The sequence below is a fragment of the Pagrus pagrus genome (assembly GCF_965226575.1).
Source record: "Pagrus pagrus genome assembly, chromosome: 11".
Lineage (NCBI taxonomy): Eukaryota > Metazoa > Chordata > Actinopteri > Spariformes > Sparidae > Pagrus > Pagrus pagrus.
In genome coordinates this window covers 21313839-21326511 of record NC_140195.1, presented here as the reverse complement: position 1 = coordinate 21326511, position 12673 = coordinate 21313839, and the positions used below count along the sequence as shown (strand labels likewise).

At 41.4% G+C, this 12673-nt stretch overlaps 1 protein-coding gene across 1 annotated transcript; it reads left to right on the top strand.

The window, feature by feature from the left end:
* The first annotated feature begins 2708 nt into the window (after positions 1 to 2708).
* Positions 2709 to 8459, top strand: actr5 (actin related protein 5). The gene is made up of 9 exons (XM_084366113.1): positions 2709 to 3098; positions 5156 to 5394; positions 5521 to 5690; positions 5892 to 6109; positions 6357 to 6521; positions 7031 to 7135; positions 7356 to 7495; positions 7685 to 7817; positions 7919 to 8459. The coding sequence occupies exons 1-9, from the start codon at positions 2715 to 2717 to the stop codon at positions 8249 to 8251; spliced, it is 1887 nt and encodes a 628-aa protein (XP_084222239.1). The 5' UTR covers positions 2709 to 2714; the 3' UTR covers positions 8252 to 8459.
* Positions 8460 to 12673: the final 4214 nt, after the last annotated feature.

The following is a 12673-nucleotide window of genomic DNA, read 5'->3' as shown; positions in this document are numbered from 1 at the left end:
TCAGATTTTTGTATTATTCATATAAACACTAAACAGGACTGACCCTGTCTATCTCACATGATCCCTCCCCTCCTTCCCCTCCCTGTCAGTGGGAAATAACAGTCTGTTCATTCCTCCACAAAATGGAGGCTGCTTGGCATCACGCGTGGCAGTCCCAGAGTGCTTGTAGCCTATTAGTTCCCCTGCGCCTCATCACCGCTGCCTGGATGACAAGCACAACAAGCAGAGAGCTGCGAGCATCGTGCACGGACAGCGACACAATGTCACGTCTTGCCTCCTGGGAGGAATGGACGCCAGTGTGTGTGTGTGTGTGTGTGTGTGTGTCTGTGTGTGTGTTTGAGAGGAAAAAAACTAGATGGGGGTTTATTTGTATGAGTTTGTGACCGTATGTGCATGTTTGTGTGGGTGGGGATGTGTGGATAGTGTGGATGTGATTGTGTGTGTCTTACCAGTGGGTATGTAACCATGTGTGTGTGTGTTTGAGAGGGTGAACTGACCCAGATCTGCTTATTAGCATCAGGAGGAGGGGGACGGCAGTCACTTAGAGCTTTGTGCCTGAGCAGTGAACTGTGTTCGTGCTTCAGTGACACACCATCAAGCTTCATACAGTAACACCCCTCCCACACACACATACATACACACAAACACACACACACTTTCTGTCCTTCATCCTTTTCATCCTCTGCTCCAAAATATCTGCGCTATCCAGGAAATAAAACCGCTCAATCCAGAAAACACACTTTCCCCACTGTTAAATTTCACATTCGCATGGCCGGGAGAGCCTCAAAGTAAAACAATGGCATTATTATAGACATTTAAATCAAATTACAAAACAAAACAAGGCACAATAGCAGAAATCAACATGTATAGGACATGGCAGCCATATTTTCTTGTTATATATTTCTTTAAGATTTAGGGAAATGCACCATTACATCAAATGATAACACTGACTTTTACTTTACACACGAAATGCTAGACATATTTTTTAGGCATTTGGGGGATTTTGATTCGAATTTAAATTTCTGGGGGTGGAGCTTTTATAAAGATGGATCTGCAGCAATTGCAGCATTCAAGGAAGGGGTTCAACAGTTAATGCACGTTTGAGTGCAATCTATTTTAATTAGCCTATTGCATTTAAGTTTGCTTACAAGATCGACACCAGTCAGAATATATTACTAGATGTGCTGTTAAAAAACTCAAGGCAAGAACAGTTGCTTATTGATGTGTCTGCATATGAAGGATTTAAATAGCTGTGATGTGAAAAAATAGAAGATAATTCAAACAATTAGTGCTTCAATGTTTAAAAGAAAGTCCTTCGTTACTTTTTTAAATAATATAAATAATAAATGATCAAATAAATAGATAATAAAATAAAATGGAGAGCCACATGTGCAAAAGTTGTAACTAGCAGTATCTCAGGTACATTCATGCATTAGCTGATTCTACTGTACTAAGCCTCACAGAATTGGGAATTGCATAAGGTCAGGATAATCTAAATCAGAGTGTGAGATCTCCAATATGAACATGTGCACTGACTGAATGGTCTGAACTGAAGCCCACTGGGATGTACAGTAGCTTCCATGTGCAGGTGTCCCACATCACCAGCTGAGGCCTCACTCGGTCAGCTGAGAGTAACAGGATGGCAGACAGAGAAATCAGGGATCTCAGGGCCTGAGGGAAAATGTCTGTTCACGTGGTTTAAATGTGGCTTCAAAATGGACTCATCCATTCCTCTTTCAGTTTGCACACAGACAACCTAATATCAACTTTGGAGAGGACAACTACAGGAGGTTTTCTCAAGAGCCATTCCTGAGGAGGACACCAAAAGTTGTACTGCTGTCACTCTGCTAATGAACACTCTGCTTCTCCAGCTTCTGTCATTGACTCAAATTCAAACCGCTGCACACACTGGTTAATCTTCCTGTGGCTCACTGAAAAACATCAGCAAACCAGTAGCTGACATAAAGTGTGTGCTGCAATTCAGCGCTCATTTTTATGGCTTCATCATTCCATCAGAAGGAAACTTCAACTAGAAATTAAAATAAAGTTTTTTGGGTTTGACCAAAATGTGGCTGCACAGCATGAGCTTGAACTGACTGGCCAAATGAGTCAGTGAGATTTAAGAGATAATGTAACATTTCTGTCATATTTGAATGGCAAATGTTTATTTTATATAATACTTATATATACAAGTTGACTTCATAATAAACAGGCCCTATAACTGAGAGAGTGCCTACCAATAATCCACCAGGGATGAATCAATCAGTGTGTCTCACCCATGCATGGACAGGACACATTATTGGCTCATCATCACGTTATGCTCACATAGTGTAGTACGACCCCTGGTGGCAAAATGTAGAAACATTTTTCAAAATTCACATTCACTACAAATGCGTATTCATGTAGTATATACGTATACAATACATAACTATTATAAACCTAAACTGAACCTAAACTTACAATTAAATTAAAATTATAATAATGTGAGTCCATTTATAAAACACTAGAGCCAAAGCATTTATTTTACCGGTTTATAATTATTATAAATGATTTGTAAAGTGCTACTTAGATACTTTTCCGCCTGTTTATTTATACTTATTCACTCGGATTAAATACATTTATGTTGAAACAGTTGATTAAAAGTTGACTGGGAACCATAAGTCGGTGACACCAGGCTTCCACTCGGATGTATTTTACCGTGACAAGCATCCAAAATGGCTTCCAAAGTCGAACCGGTCTATCAAATTTTCTCATTTCAGGACTGTAAAACCTCTCCTGACCCGATTTTTGAGGTCCCGGCCCAGTATGTGACCCCTACACCGGCCCCGATAGTGATAGATAACGGCTCCTTCCAGACCCGGGCCGGCTGGGCGGTGCCAGCGGCGGAGCTCGACTCCCCGCGGCTGCTCTTCAGGTCGGTAGCGGCGCGCAGCAGAGGGGCTGCTCGCAGCGAGACCCAGATCGGCAACGATATCCCCAACCTGGAGCCGCTGCGGTGGCTGCTGAAGAGCCAGTTCGACCGAAACGTGGTGGTGAACTTCGAGATCCAGGAGCTCATCTTCGACTATGTGTTTACACACCTGGGCATCACCTCAGAGGTGAGTGGTGACTGAGGGGACTGAGTGTGTCCGCAGGTGTGTGTGTCATACAGCAAATCTGCATCCAAGTTCACTAAAGTTTACTGAGACGAAAGACGTTTAGATTAATTTATTTTACTTTACATTTTCTTTGCTTATCAAAGTCCTTTCAGAAAAAGTAAGGGAAGTTGATGTTAGTTGTAAAACCATTTAGCATACTATTGATTTAAGTTCTAGACTTAAAGGGTGACTCCACCAATTTTACACATTAAAGTGTATTTAATGTGTGATATGTTGTGATTTCTTTCTTGTGACAAAATGTACTCTATGTAAGTCGCTTTGGACAAAAGCGTCTGCTAAATGCCCGAAATATAAATATAAAAGTAAATGTATTTACAGTTCTCAGGGAGTACTACTGCATATGTTAAACAAAGTAGTTTGAAGGCTTTTGTGGCTCCAGAGGAAGCTGTATGTGATCTGATAAATTGCCTCCAATGAAATCACTTAGTGGCTAGATTGCATTGTGGGTAATGTAGGCAGGAGGTTTTCAAAAGGGGAATATCTCTGGTTCTGCTGTATTGATTCTGATCAGTCATTTAAAATTTTCCATAATGAGTCCAACAGTGTTACAGGAGTGCAACGCTAGACCAGTGGACTGCCTTTTAAAACCTGGTGCCCACATTTCCCACAATGGAACTTATCTACTGAGTGTCATCACTGGAGGCAATTTAAATTACATGCAGCTTCCTCTGGAGCCACAAAATGCTTTATACTATTTTTTCACATATGCATTAGTACTTCTCAAGACCTGTAAACACACTTTGATACCAAAGAGTGTCTTTCCCTCTGCGTTAACTCATTCTAGACCATATAGTTAACACAGATAAGTAGTGTTAGTGTTGCATAGACCCCAATTAAATCTGTCTCAAGCCCCACGTTATCATCAAAAAAGGTCTCCATACACTTCACATTAAAAGAGCTAAATAAGCAGCTTAATTAGGAATACTAACATACATGTGCAAGAAGACAGTATGACTGCAAATAATGATTTATATTATCAACGAACGTATTGTTCTGTACTCAGACTTTAGGTTGATGACAGCAAATCCTCACACCTGCATTTTAAGTAGTGTTCCTCTGTTGATCTTTTGATTATTGGGCTAATTTGATCTACTCAAATATACAGAAATGTATAAAAAGCACAAAAACAGAGTGTAAACAAATACACAAAGCTTACACAATATATACAAAACAGTAGAAAAGTACATTTAAATACCGCTTATATTGTAATATTATGTTAAGGACAGGCAACCAGCCAACATGCCTGAGGATTGGAGAAGAGGTTTTATTTCTAATCCAACATTTTTTTTTAATTTTTTTTTTTACTGTTTTCTCTGAAAGAAAGTACTTATCATCTGTCAAACCTGTCTCTCATCTGAATATGTACTGTTTGTATAGACTACATAGCAACTCTCTGAGAGCAAAAGAAACATGTTTTAGGGGGCATAAATGTTTTTGTCTGTTGCAATTATGGGTACATCCCAATCACCTTAACTGCATCCTTGCATCCCTGATGGTTCCCGCATTTGCGTCCTCTCCCTGTATCTCCCACTGCACATCCCTCCGCCTTAAGATGCAAGGAGAGAGATGTGAATGAAAAAATGCTAGAGGTGAACGATCTCTATAATGAATGAAGAAAGTTGTTTACGGTTTTTCCACTATATTTTAACTAGATGGTGAGTCAGAATAACAAATATTCATATTCTTGAGTTGGTTCTGTCTGTCCACTTTGGTGTAAGCCTGCAGTGATGTTGTGATATGGTTACAGAGCAGTGTGCTCAGCTGCTGAGAACATCAGAACAGCCTTCATAATGGCAGGCCTTAAAGATTTCCAAAGTGAGAAGCAAGGAGCACTCAAATAAGGGAATAGGGAAAGTGTTTTTGTAGCAACATGAAGTGTATATATCAATAATGCAGTCTGATAATATTCAGCCATATCTGTTTTACATGCAACGTCAGACTAACTCTTCATGTCATTCAGATGATCAATGAGCATTACTTTCCCTGTGCTGCTGTAGGGCAGTGTGTCACACCCCATTGTGCTGACAGAGGCGCCCTGCAACCCGCTTCACTGTCGCCAGATGATGTCAGAGTTGCTGTTTGAGTGCTACAGCGTCCCATATGTCTCCTACGGCATAGACAGCTTGTACAGTTTCTCCCACAACAACTCTCAAAGGAACCTCCAACCTCCCCACACCGGCATCGTTCTGTCCTCAGGATACCACTGTTCGCACATCCTGCCGGTTATCAACGGCAGGTGAGGATTCACAGACATTTATAATTATTATTTTCCTCTCTGTTATTCTTTCCTGATGTTTTTGTCTCCCAATCATACACTCATCTTGCAGAGTTTGAGTCTAATTCCATATGGTTTCGATTCTAGGTTGGACGCTGTGAACTGTAAGCGTGTGAATGTGGCTGGGAGTCAGGCAGCGTCCTACCTGCAGCGTCTCCTCCAACTGAAATACCCAGGTCACCTTGCCGCCATCACACTCAGCCGTGTGGAGGAACTGCTCCACGAACACAGTTACACTGCTGTGGATTATCATGAAGGTGCAGTATGTCAGTGCAAACATACAAATTCATAAACTTAGAGCTTCTCTGGGAGTTTATAACTCAGCAGCAAAAAAACTGTTTAAGTTTTTACGATTCAAGAATTTTCTCCTTGCAGCTTGTAACTGAAGGAGCTAGAAAAAAAACATGGAAACGCATGCAAACTTATTTTCCTTTCACTCTGTGGTGTGTTCTCCACAGAGCTGGAAAAGTGGCGCAGCCCAGAGTTTTATGATCGGGAGGTTCACCGCATGCAGCTTCCCTTCTCCGGTAAGGTGCCGGGTGGCTGTGTGAGTGTGGAGGAGAGGCAGGAGAGACGAGCTCAGCAGCTTCGGCGGCTTCAGGAGATCAATGCTCGCCGCCGGGAGGAGAAGCTGCTGCAGGACCAAGAGAGGCTGGACAGACTTATGGCTGTACAGGCAAGACACATATTGTATCATTTACAGTTTATTCTAAAGGGCTTTATGGTATTAATATGTGTAAGACTTGAGATTTAACATACAGAAGGAAAGATGTTTTGACCCATTTGATAATTGCAAATAGACAATAAAAAAGGTTAATTGTTCTTCAAGAATTTTGTGTGCATTTTTGATGTTTATCTTTGGTTTAATTGTAAAACACAACTGCTGTGTGCTGCACACTGACCGAAGAGTTCTCTTCTGGCAGGAGCTGCTGGAAGACGGCCTGCTGGATCAGTTTCATAAGAGCCTGGTGGAGCTCAACATGGACTCTGCCGAGGAGCTGCAGTCGTACATCAGCAAACTGCAGCTGGCTGTGGAGCAGGGCAGACAGAAGCTGCTGCACAGCGACGGAGTTGAGGGAAAGACTGAGGTGAGTGTTACTGTGCCAAATCAGAGGAAAACAGACTTAGGATATCACAATTTGGATAGTAGCTTATTAGCATGCTTATTAGTAGCATATTGGCTCTTTATCAGTAATTGTAAAGTACCCTTTTTGACCTTGAGTGTATATTAGGTTATTCAAAGAAAAACACATGTATTACTTTATTTTTATAGTTAATAGTAGTGTTATATAAGCAGTGTAAGTGGTATGTATGTACTGTATCACTTGGCTATAAGCTGGATATGCAAATGCTTCAGCTGCTGACTGTACAAGGGAAGCAAAGTGGTCAAACTTAACTGTATTCTCCACTAAAGTACTGACACCAGCAGATCGAGCCACTGGGCCGAGGCCACATTGAAGTGTACTGATAAATAATGAGGTCTACATGTCATTAGCGTGAATGTGTTGCGGGACTCTACAGGACCCGTCCTTGTTTGCTGCAGTCGATGTGCTGCAGCTGACATGAAGCCTGAGGCTGTTCTGTGTCTCTCTGCCAGGTGTCGGAGCTGGAGCATCCAATGGATGAGGGAGACGGAGTGACGCTTATGGATCCTGACTTCCCCGAGGACACGCTGCCAGAAAAACCTGCTAATGTGGTTCAGGTAGTGACACAGAGACACTGGAACTTCCCTGATAGATATTTAGATCCTCATTAATGCTATACAGACAGTTATCTGCCAGAGTAATGTGTGGCAGGATGTGTGTGAAAACTTTTTGTCCTATATTATGTTTTTGTAATGAAAATTTGCTCATACAATGAAATATTTCTTGTCAATGCTTGTCAAACGTTGATGTGAGTAAAAAAATAGCTTTGATCTCCAGCCTGTGTTCAACATGGCGGAGTACCACCAGTTGTTTGTGGGGACAGAGCGTCTGCGGTGTCCAGAGATCCTGTTCCAGCCCTCACCGACCGGAGAGGACCAGATGGGACTGATGGAGACGCTGGAGTATGTCCTGGCCAGGTAATGATATCATACAACAGGCACAGTAGATGTAAACATACATATGGATCATGCAAAGTCTCTCATTGCCTATTTGATTTTATCACACAAATGCTTCATTTTGGCATCGTTAACATTTTTTTTCTCATTTTATTTTTATATAAGAAACGACAGGTGAAACTGATGTAACGTCTTGTATAACACACACAGGTACACTCCAGAGCAGCAGGAGGCGCTGGTGAGCAATGTGTTTCTGACAGGAGGGAACATGCAGTACCCCGGGATGAAGGAGAGAGTGGAGAGAGAACTGCTGGCTATGAGGCCCTTCCAATCACACTTCAAGGTACGAAGTCCTCCAACCAAACTAAGGCGTACATAAAAATTCTCTAATGTGCATCTGACATTAAAGTCCTTAAAATGACACCCATCACTTCTCTCTCCCAGGTGAGAATGGCGTCACGGCCGGCCCTGGACGCCTGGTACGGAGCACGAGACTGGGCCCTGGAGCATCTCCCTACAGGAGGGGGGGAAGCAGCAGAAGGGTGGATCAGCAGGCAGGACTATGAGGAGAAAGGAGGCGAGTACCTGAGCGAGCACTCTGCCTCTAACGTCTTTATTCCCATGAGAATCGCTAAACCAGTTCCTGCTCGACCCAACGAGCCCTCCGTTACCACATTGACATCAACCGGAGCCTCTACTGCCGTCACCATGGTTACGTCTGCACCGACGCCCTCTTGTTTGACTGTTGCTGCGGATGTTACTGTGGTTACCTCCTAAACTTGGATCTCGGATATCAGGAGTCTCTGATCTTTTGTAACTTTCTGACTGAAATTGTTTGGTGAAACCAAATGATACTGTTCATATTGAATGGTCATCAAATGAATGATCTTAAAAGGTCCACTGGGATTATTTCATGTATTACTGTGTAAATAGAATTTGCTGTTGTTTTATAAGATATTTTAATAAATATTTTCTCTCACGGAAACAGCTGTTTGCTTCTGATTGGCTGAGAGAAACATCTGGCAGCTGTCTGGTTACAAATGAACAGACCTTCAAGTCTTACATTTTAATCAGTCTCTCTTCTGTCCCATATATTTTTTTTAACTAGTTAAAGTGTCAGTTCACTCAAATCACACACACACACACACACACACACACGCTCACAGAACAAACACACACACACACACAAACATGTGGACAGATTTTGTCAGCGTGTACAACTGTACAAGATCCAGTCACAAAACTTTGCAGGTGGATAGTTTTAATAGAAATTAAGGCAGAGTTTGAAGATGGGTGTGGTCTCATGTAATAATGTAGTAATCACTACTGAGAGTAGTTTTGGGTCAGAACGTGAACTTGTTGACCGACGTTGCAGCTGGAATGATGATGGTCTCTAGTTTTGATTATTGCTCAGATTTTATCTGTCACACCGATGCAGTGTAGATGAAAAATGAAACTGCAACCTGTGATTATTGTCATAACCAATTAGTCTTTTTTTGAATGATTGATTTGTGTTTGAAGATGCTCATTTACCAGCAAATGACTTGTTTTGTCAGACAGTTTGAACGCTAAAGATATAAAATTTACGGCGATATTAAACAGGGACAAAAATAAATCCTTAAATCTGAGAACCTGCGACCAGAGATGGTTTGATATTGTTCCTGGATAGTCGACTGAAATGATTAGTCCAATATCAAATATATATAATTTTTGGCTATTTATTTTCTGTCGATAAACTCATTGATCCCTACATCTGTTGACTGCCTGGAAGATTAGATGTCAATCTAAAAACATTTGATGATGATGATTTGAAAAAAATTCCCAAACTTATTATTTCAGTGCTGCTAGTTCACACAAATAACTCAAAACTTAGACAAATAAGTCCAAAAATATTTGCATGGATCCTTTAAATGCAGAACGTATGATTAGATGTTGTAATAAAGTGATGCACCACTAGATGGCACTGATCACACAACATGTAGACATCCTGTTTTCAGCCTCTACAGCAGCAGCTGAGCTTTTTGTTTCACAATATTCACAATTGATCTGTTATACAATATAATCAGACCGGCCACTATAACAGTTATCACTTGTAAGGATTTCAAACGTCCTCTGAGAAACCTGGTTTGTGATTCAGCAGGTTTTCTCACAGCTGATGTGTCAGTCAGCTTGAAGAGGAGACACATTCTCACTGTAGCTTTCCATTAATGCTAAATCTGAACAGTTTCCAGTGAAAGCCTTCTGGACAAAATGTACTCTGTGTCCGGCCTGCTAATCTACAACTCCACATTTTAATCAGCCGTTCACAAGAACATCTGAAAACTGTATACTCCAAAATATTAAGTGGAGTCCAGGTCTCTCTAATCTAATCTTTAGATTTCGACTCCCTCTGAAGAACCGTCAGCTGTCTTGCAGGTGTGTTTGCTGTCCTCTTCTGTTCCATGTTGGTCCACATTATTAACCCACAGCAGACCTCTAATAGTATTACGTGGTGTTAAACTGTGCCACAGCTCAAGGTTCAAACCCTTAGCAGCTTGTTCTGTTTCTCTTCAAGCAGCACACACACACACACACACACACACACACACACACACACACGCACAGAGCACCCTGGTTCCCACAGCAGGACCGAGTGCGGCTAATCAGAGCCGAAACAGGCCTGTGATTGCTGTAATGGCTCAAATTTAACAAGAGGGATTAAACGGGGAAAAAACGAAGCAGTCTTCTATTTATAAAAGCAAGTAAACAGGATTTATTTCTATGGCTACAATATTTTTCAGAAAGGCTTTCACAGTCATATTTATGGGGGAAAAGCTTCAACTGCAGGTGCAGCTCAAATAGGATAATGGATAATGAGTGTTTTCAACCTTTTCATTTCCCTACGATACACAGTCAGCGTGTTCAGCTACTGGCCTGCTTTTTTTGTTTTACAACATAAACAAGCAGGTGAATACCCTCTGAAGGCATTTTTGATATTTACAAAATGATGTGGAAATGATCTGTGTTAAAAGTTGCTTGGTTCTTCTGACCTCTTCAGGTTATGTCAACAACCGAATGGGTGATGGGTGGTCGTGGTGCCCACTTTTATCCATCTTCATACCTGCGTTCACCTCCTTCTTTCTGTCTGCCGTGTGCCCTGTCACCAGATGTCAGAGACGTACAGGTCAAATTTACTGCTAGGACCAATAAAAGTCATCATTAGGTGGAGTTTCTAAATAGATTCTCTCCCAAACAGCTCCAGCGACACGGTGCAGGTCTTGAGTGTATTTTTAAACAAGTCTGCGCTGTATTGGACCCTGTTTGTGCCGCCGTGTTGGCTGGTGCCCAATTAGGAGGATTTATCTGTGTTGCAGGTCAGCAGGAACACCAGGCAGGGCTGAGCTCATGTCACGCAGGCCTGTGTTGAGGGGAGGAGAGAATGAGGAGCCAGAGCTGAAGGTGGCACAATGAGGATTTTTTTTAATGGTCGGACAATCTTTTTCTTTTTTCTTCCTGTTCAAAACTTGAGCCTGTTGCAAAATCTAGCATCAACATAATCCACTACTTTTTCTCAATCTACAGTGAGGTCTTGATGGTTACACAGTTTAAAAGAGCCTGTTCACAGCACTGAGTTACACTGCTGCCTGTAGTATGGTTAAAGGATCCTGCAGCATGTCCTGTGGGAGGTGCAGATGGGTGTGTGTGTTGGTTGGAGGTGTGGTGGCAGGTGGGTGCTCCCACCGAGCCACCCTCCTGTCAAAAATGAACAAGTCACCCACTGACTATAGCTTTTAAATAGAGCAGTGGAGTTCAAAGTGAAGGGTTTCATGGAATAAAGAAGCATACAATAGAAAAAGGCTCAATCTCAAGTAGTATAAATCCTTTACTGCTCCCATAGGAAGCTGCATGTAATCTGATTACTGCCTCAAGTGATGTCACTCACATTGCACAAGTTGAATTGTGGGTAATGTAGGCACCAAGTTTTGAATAAGATGAAGAATTTGGAATAAAAAAAAAGGCGATATCTGGTTCTGCTGTATCTATTTCGATCATTTGTTTGTCCCATCCATTATGAGTCCAGTGGTGTTATAGGACTGCAATGCTAGCTATAAACTAAAACCTGGCACCTACATTACCCACAATGCAACTTAGTCACTGAGTGACAACTGAAGGCAATTTAAATCTTTATTTTTATCTTTATTTTATCTGGAGCCACAAAAGGCTTTATTCTCCTTTTCCCTTTAATTACAGTAGTAAATGTGCAAACTCAGCACCACTAAAAGCCACAAAGTATTTTTAAAAACTCTTCTTCTTGGGTTGATGTGCTCATGTGAGTAGAAAGAATTCACATTATGGCCCTAAAGATGTCGATGTTTGATTACTGATTAACAAGACCTCATGATTTCAGTTCAGTTCTAATAGCAGCAATAAGATTCATTAGGTGCCTATAACATAATCATTATTATTGATTTGTGTTAGGGTCCTGCTGATTATATGAACAACATGTAAATAATGATCATTTTTAAAACACTATAGTCCCTTCAGAGTTAAAATGAACCATCAAACATCTCTGTTTTCTCACGTCTTCAGTTTTCTGCAACAGATATGTTGGCTGCTGTCCAGCCAGAGGATCTCTCACTGAGAGGCTCATATATCAGCAGGAACAGCATCATCTCTGTAAACTGAATTTCCCTGACCTGACCTCTTTTGAGGATAAACCTTCTCCCCCTGTAGTCTTGAAAAGTGACTGTTAAAGATTTGTAGTTTCCTTCTCAGGTAACGGAGGCTGTTGTCAGCTTGAATTCATATCATTGACAACTGATTCCAATATTGAGGAAGGTTAGGTTAGGTTTATGGAGTGGGAAATAATAATGAAATATGAACAGAGACAAGTTAAACTATCTCTTCAGCATTAATCTTCACCACCCATACATGTTCAGGGAGGATACACAAGTCATGCATTTATCCATATCTAGAGGAAAAGCTGTTGCAGGAGCAGTTTGAGAAGTTCCTGTGGATGTTTAAATACTTTGTGAGAACTCTCTATTGGAGTACTTTGTAAGAGACTTAAATCCAACTACAAACTTTTCAGCGCCAACTTTCAAGTCTGCAGGGGGTCCAGTGGGTGTTTCCTACTGAAAAGGTAGATTTTGGATGAAGTGTCTCACAGTTTCTCTCCATGTCAGTGAGTCTTGGTCGGACACAGTGAAGCCTGATTTG

Coding starts and splice junctions, on each gene's coding strand:
- actr5 (XM_084366113.1), top strand. CDS start 2,715: ATGGCTTCCAAAGTCGAACCGGTCTATCAAATTTTCTCATTTCAGGAC. Junction 5,395..5,520: donor CTGCCGGTTATCAACGGCAG/GTGAGGATTCAC, acceptor TTTCGATTCTAG/GTTGGACGCTGTGAACTGTA. Junction 5,691..5,891: donor TGCTGTGGATTATCATGAAG/GTGCAGTATGTC, acceptor TGTTCTCCACAG/AGCTGGAAAAGTGGCGCAGC.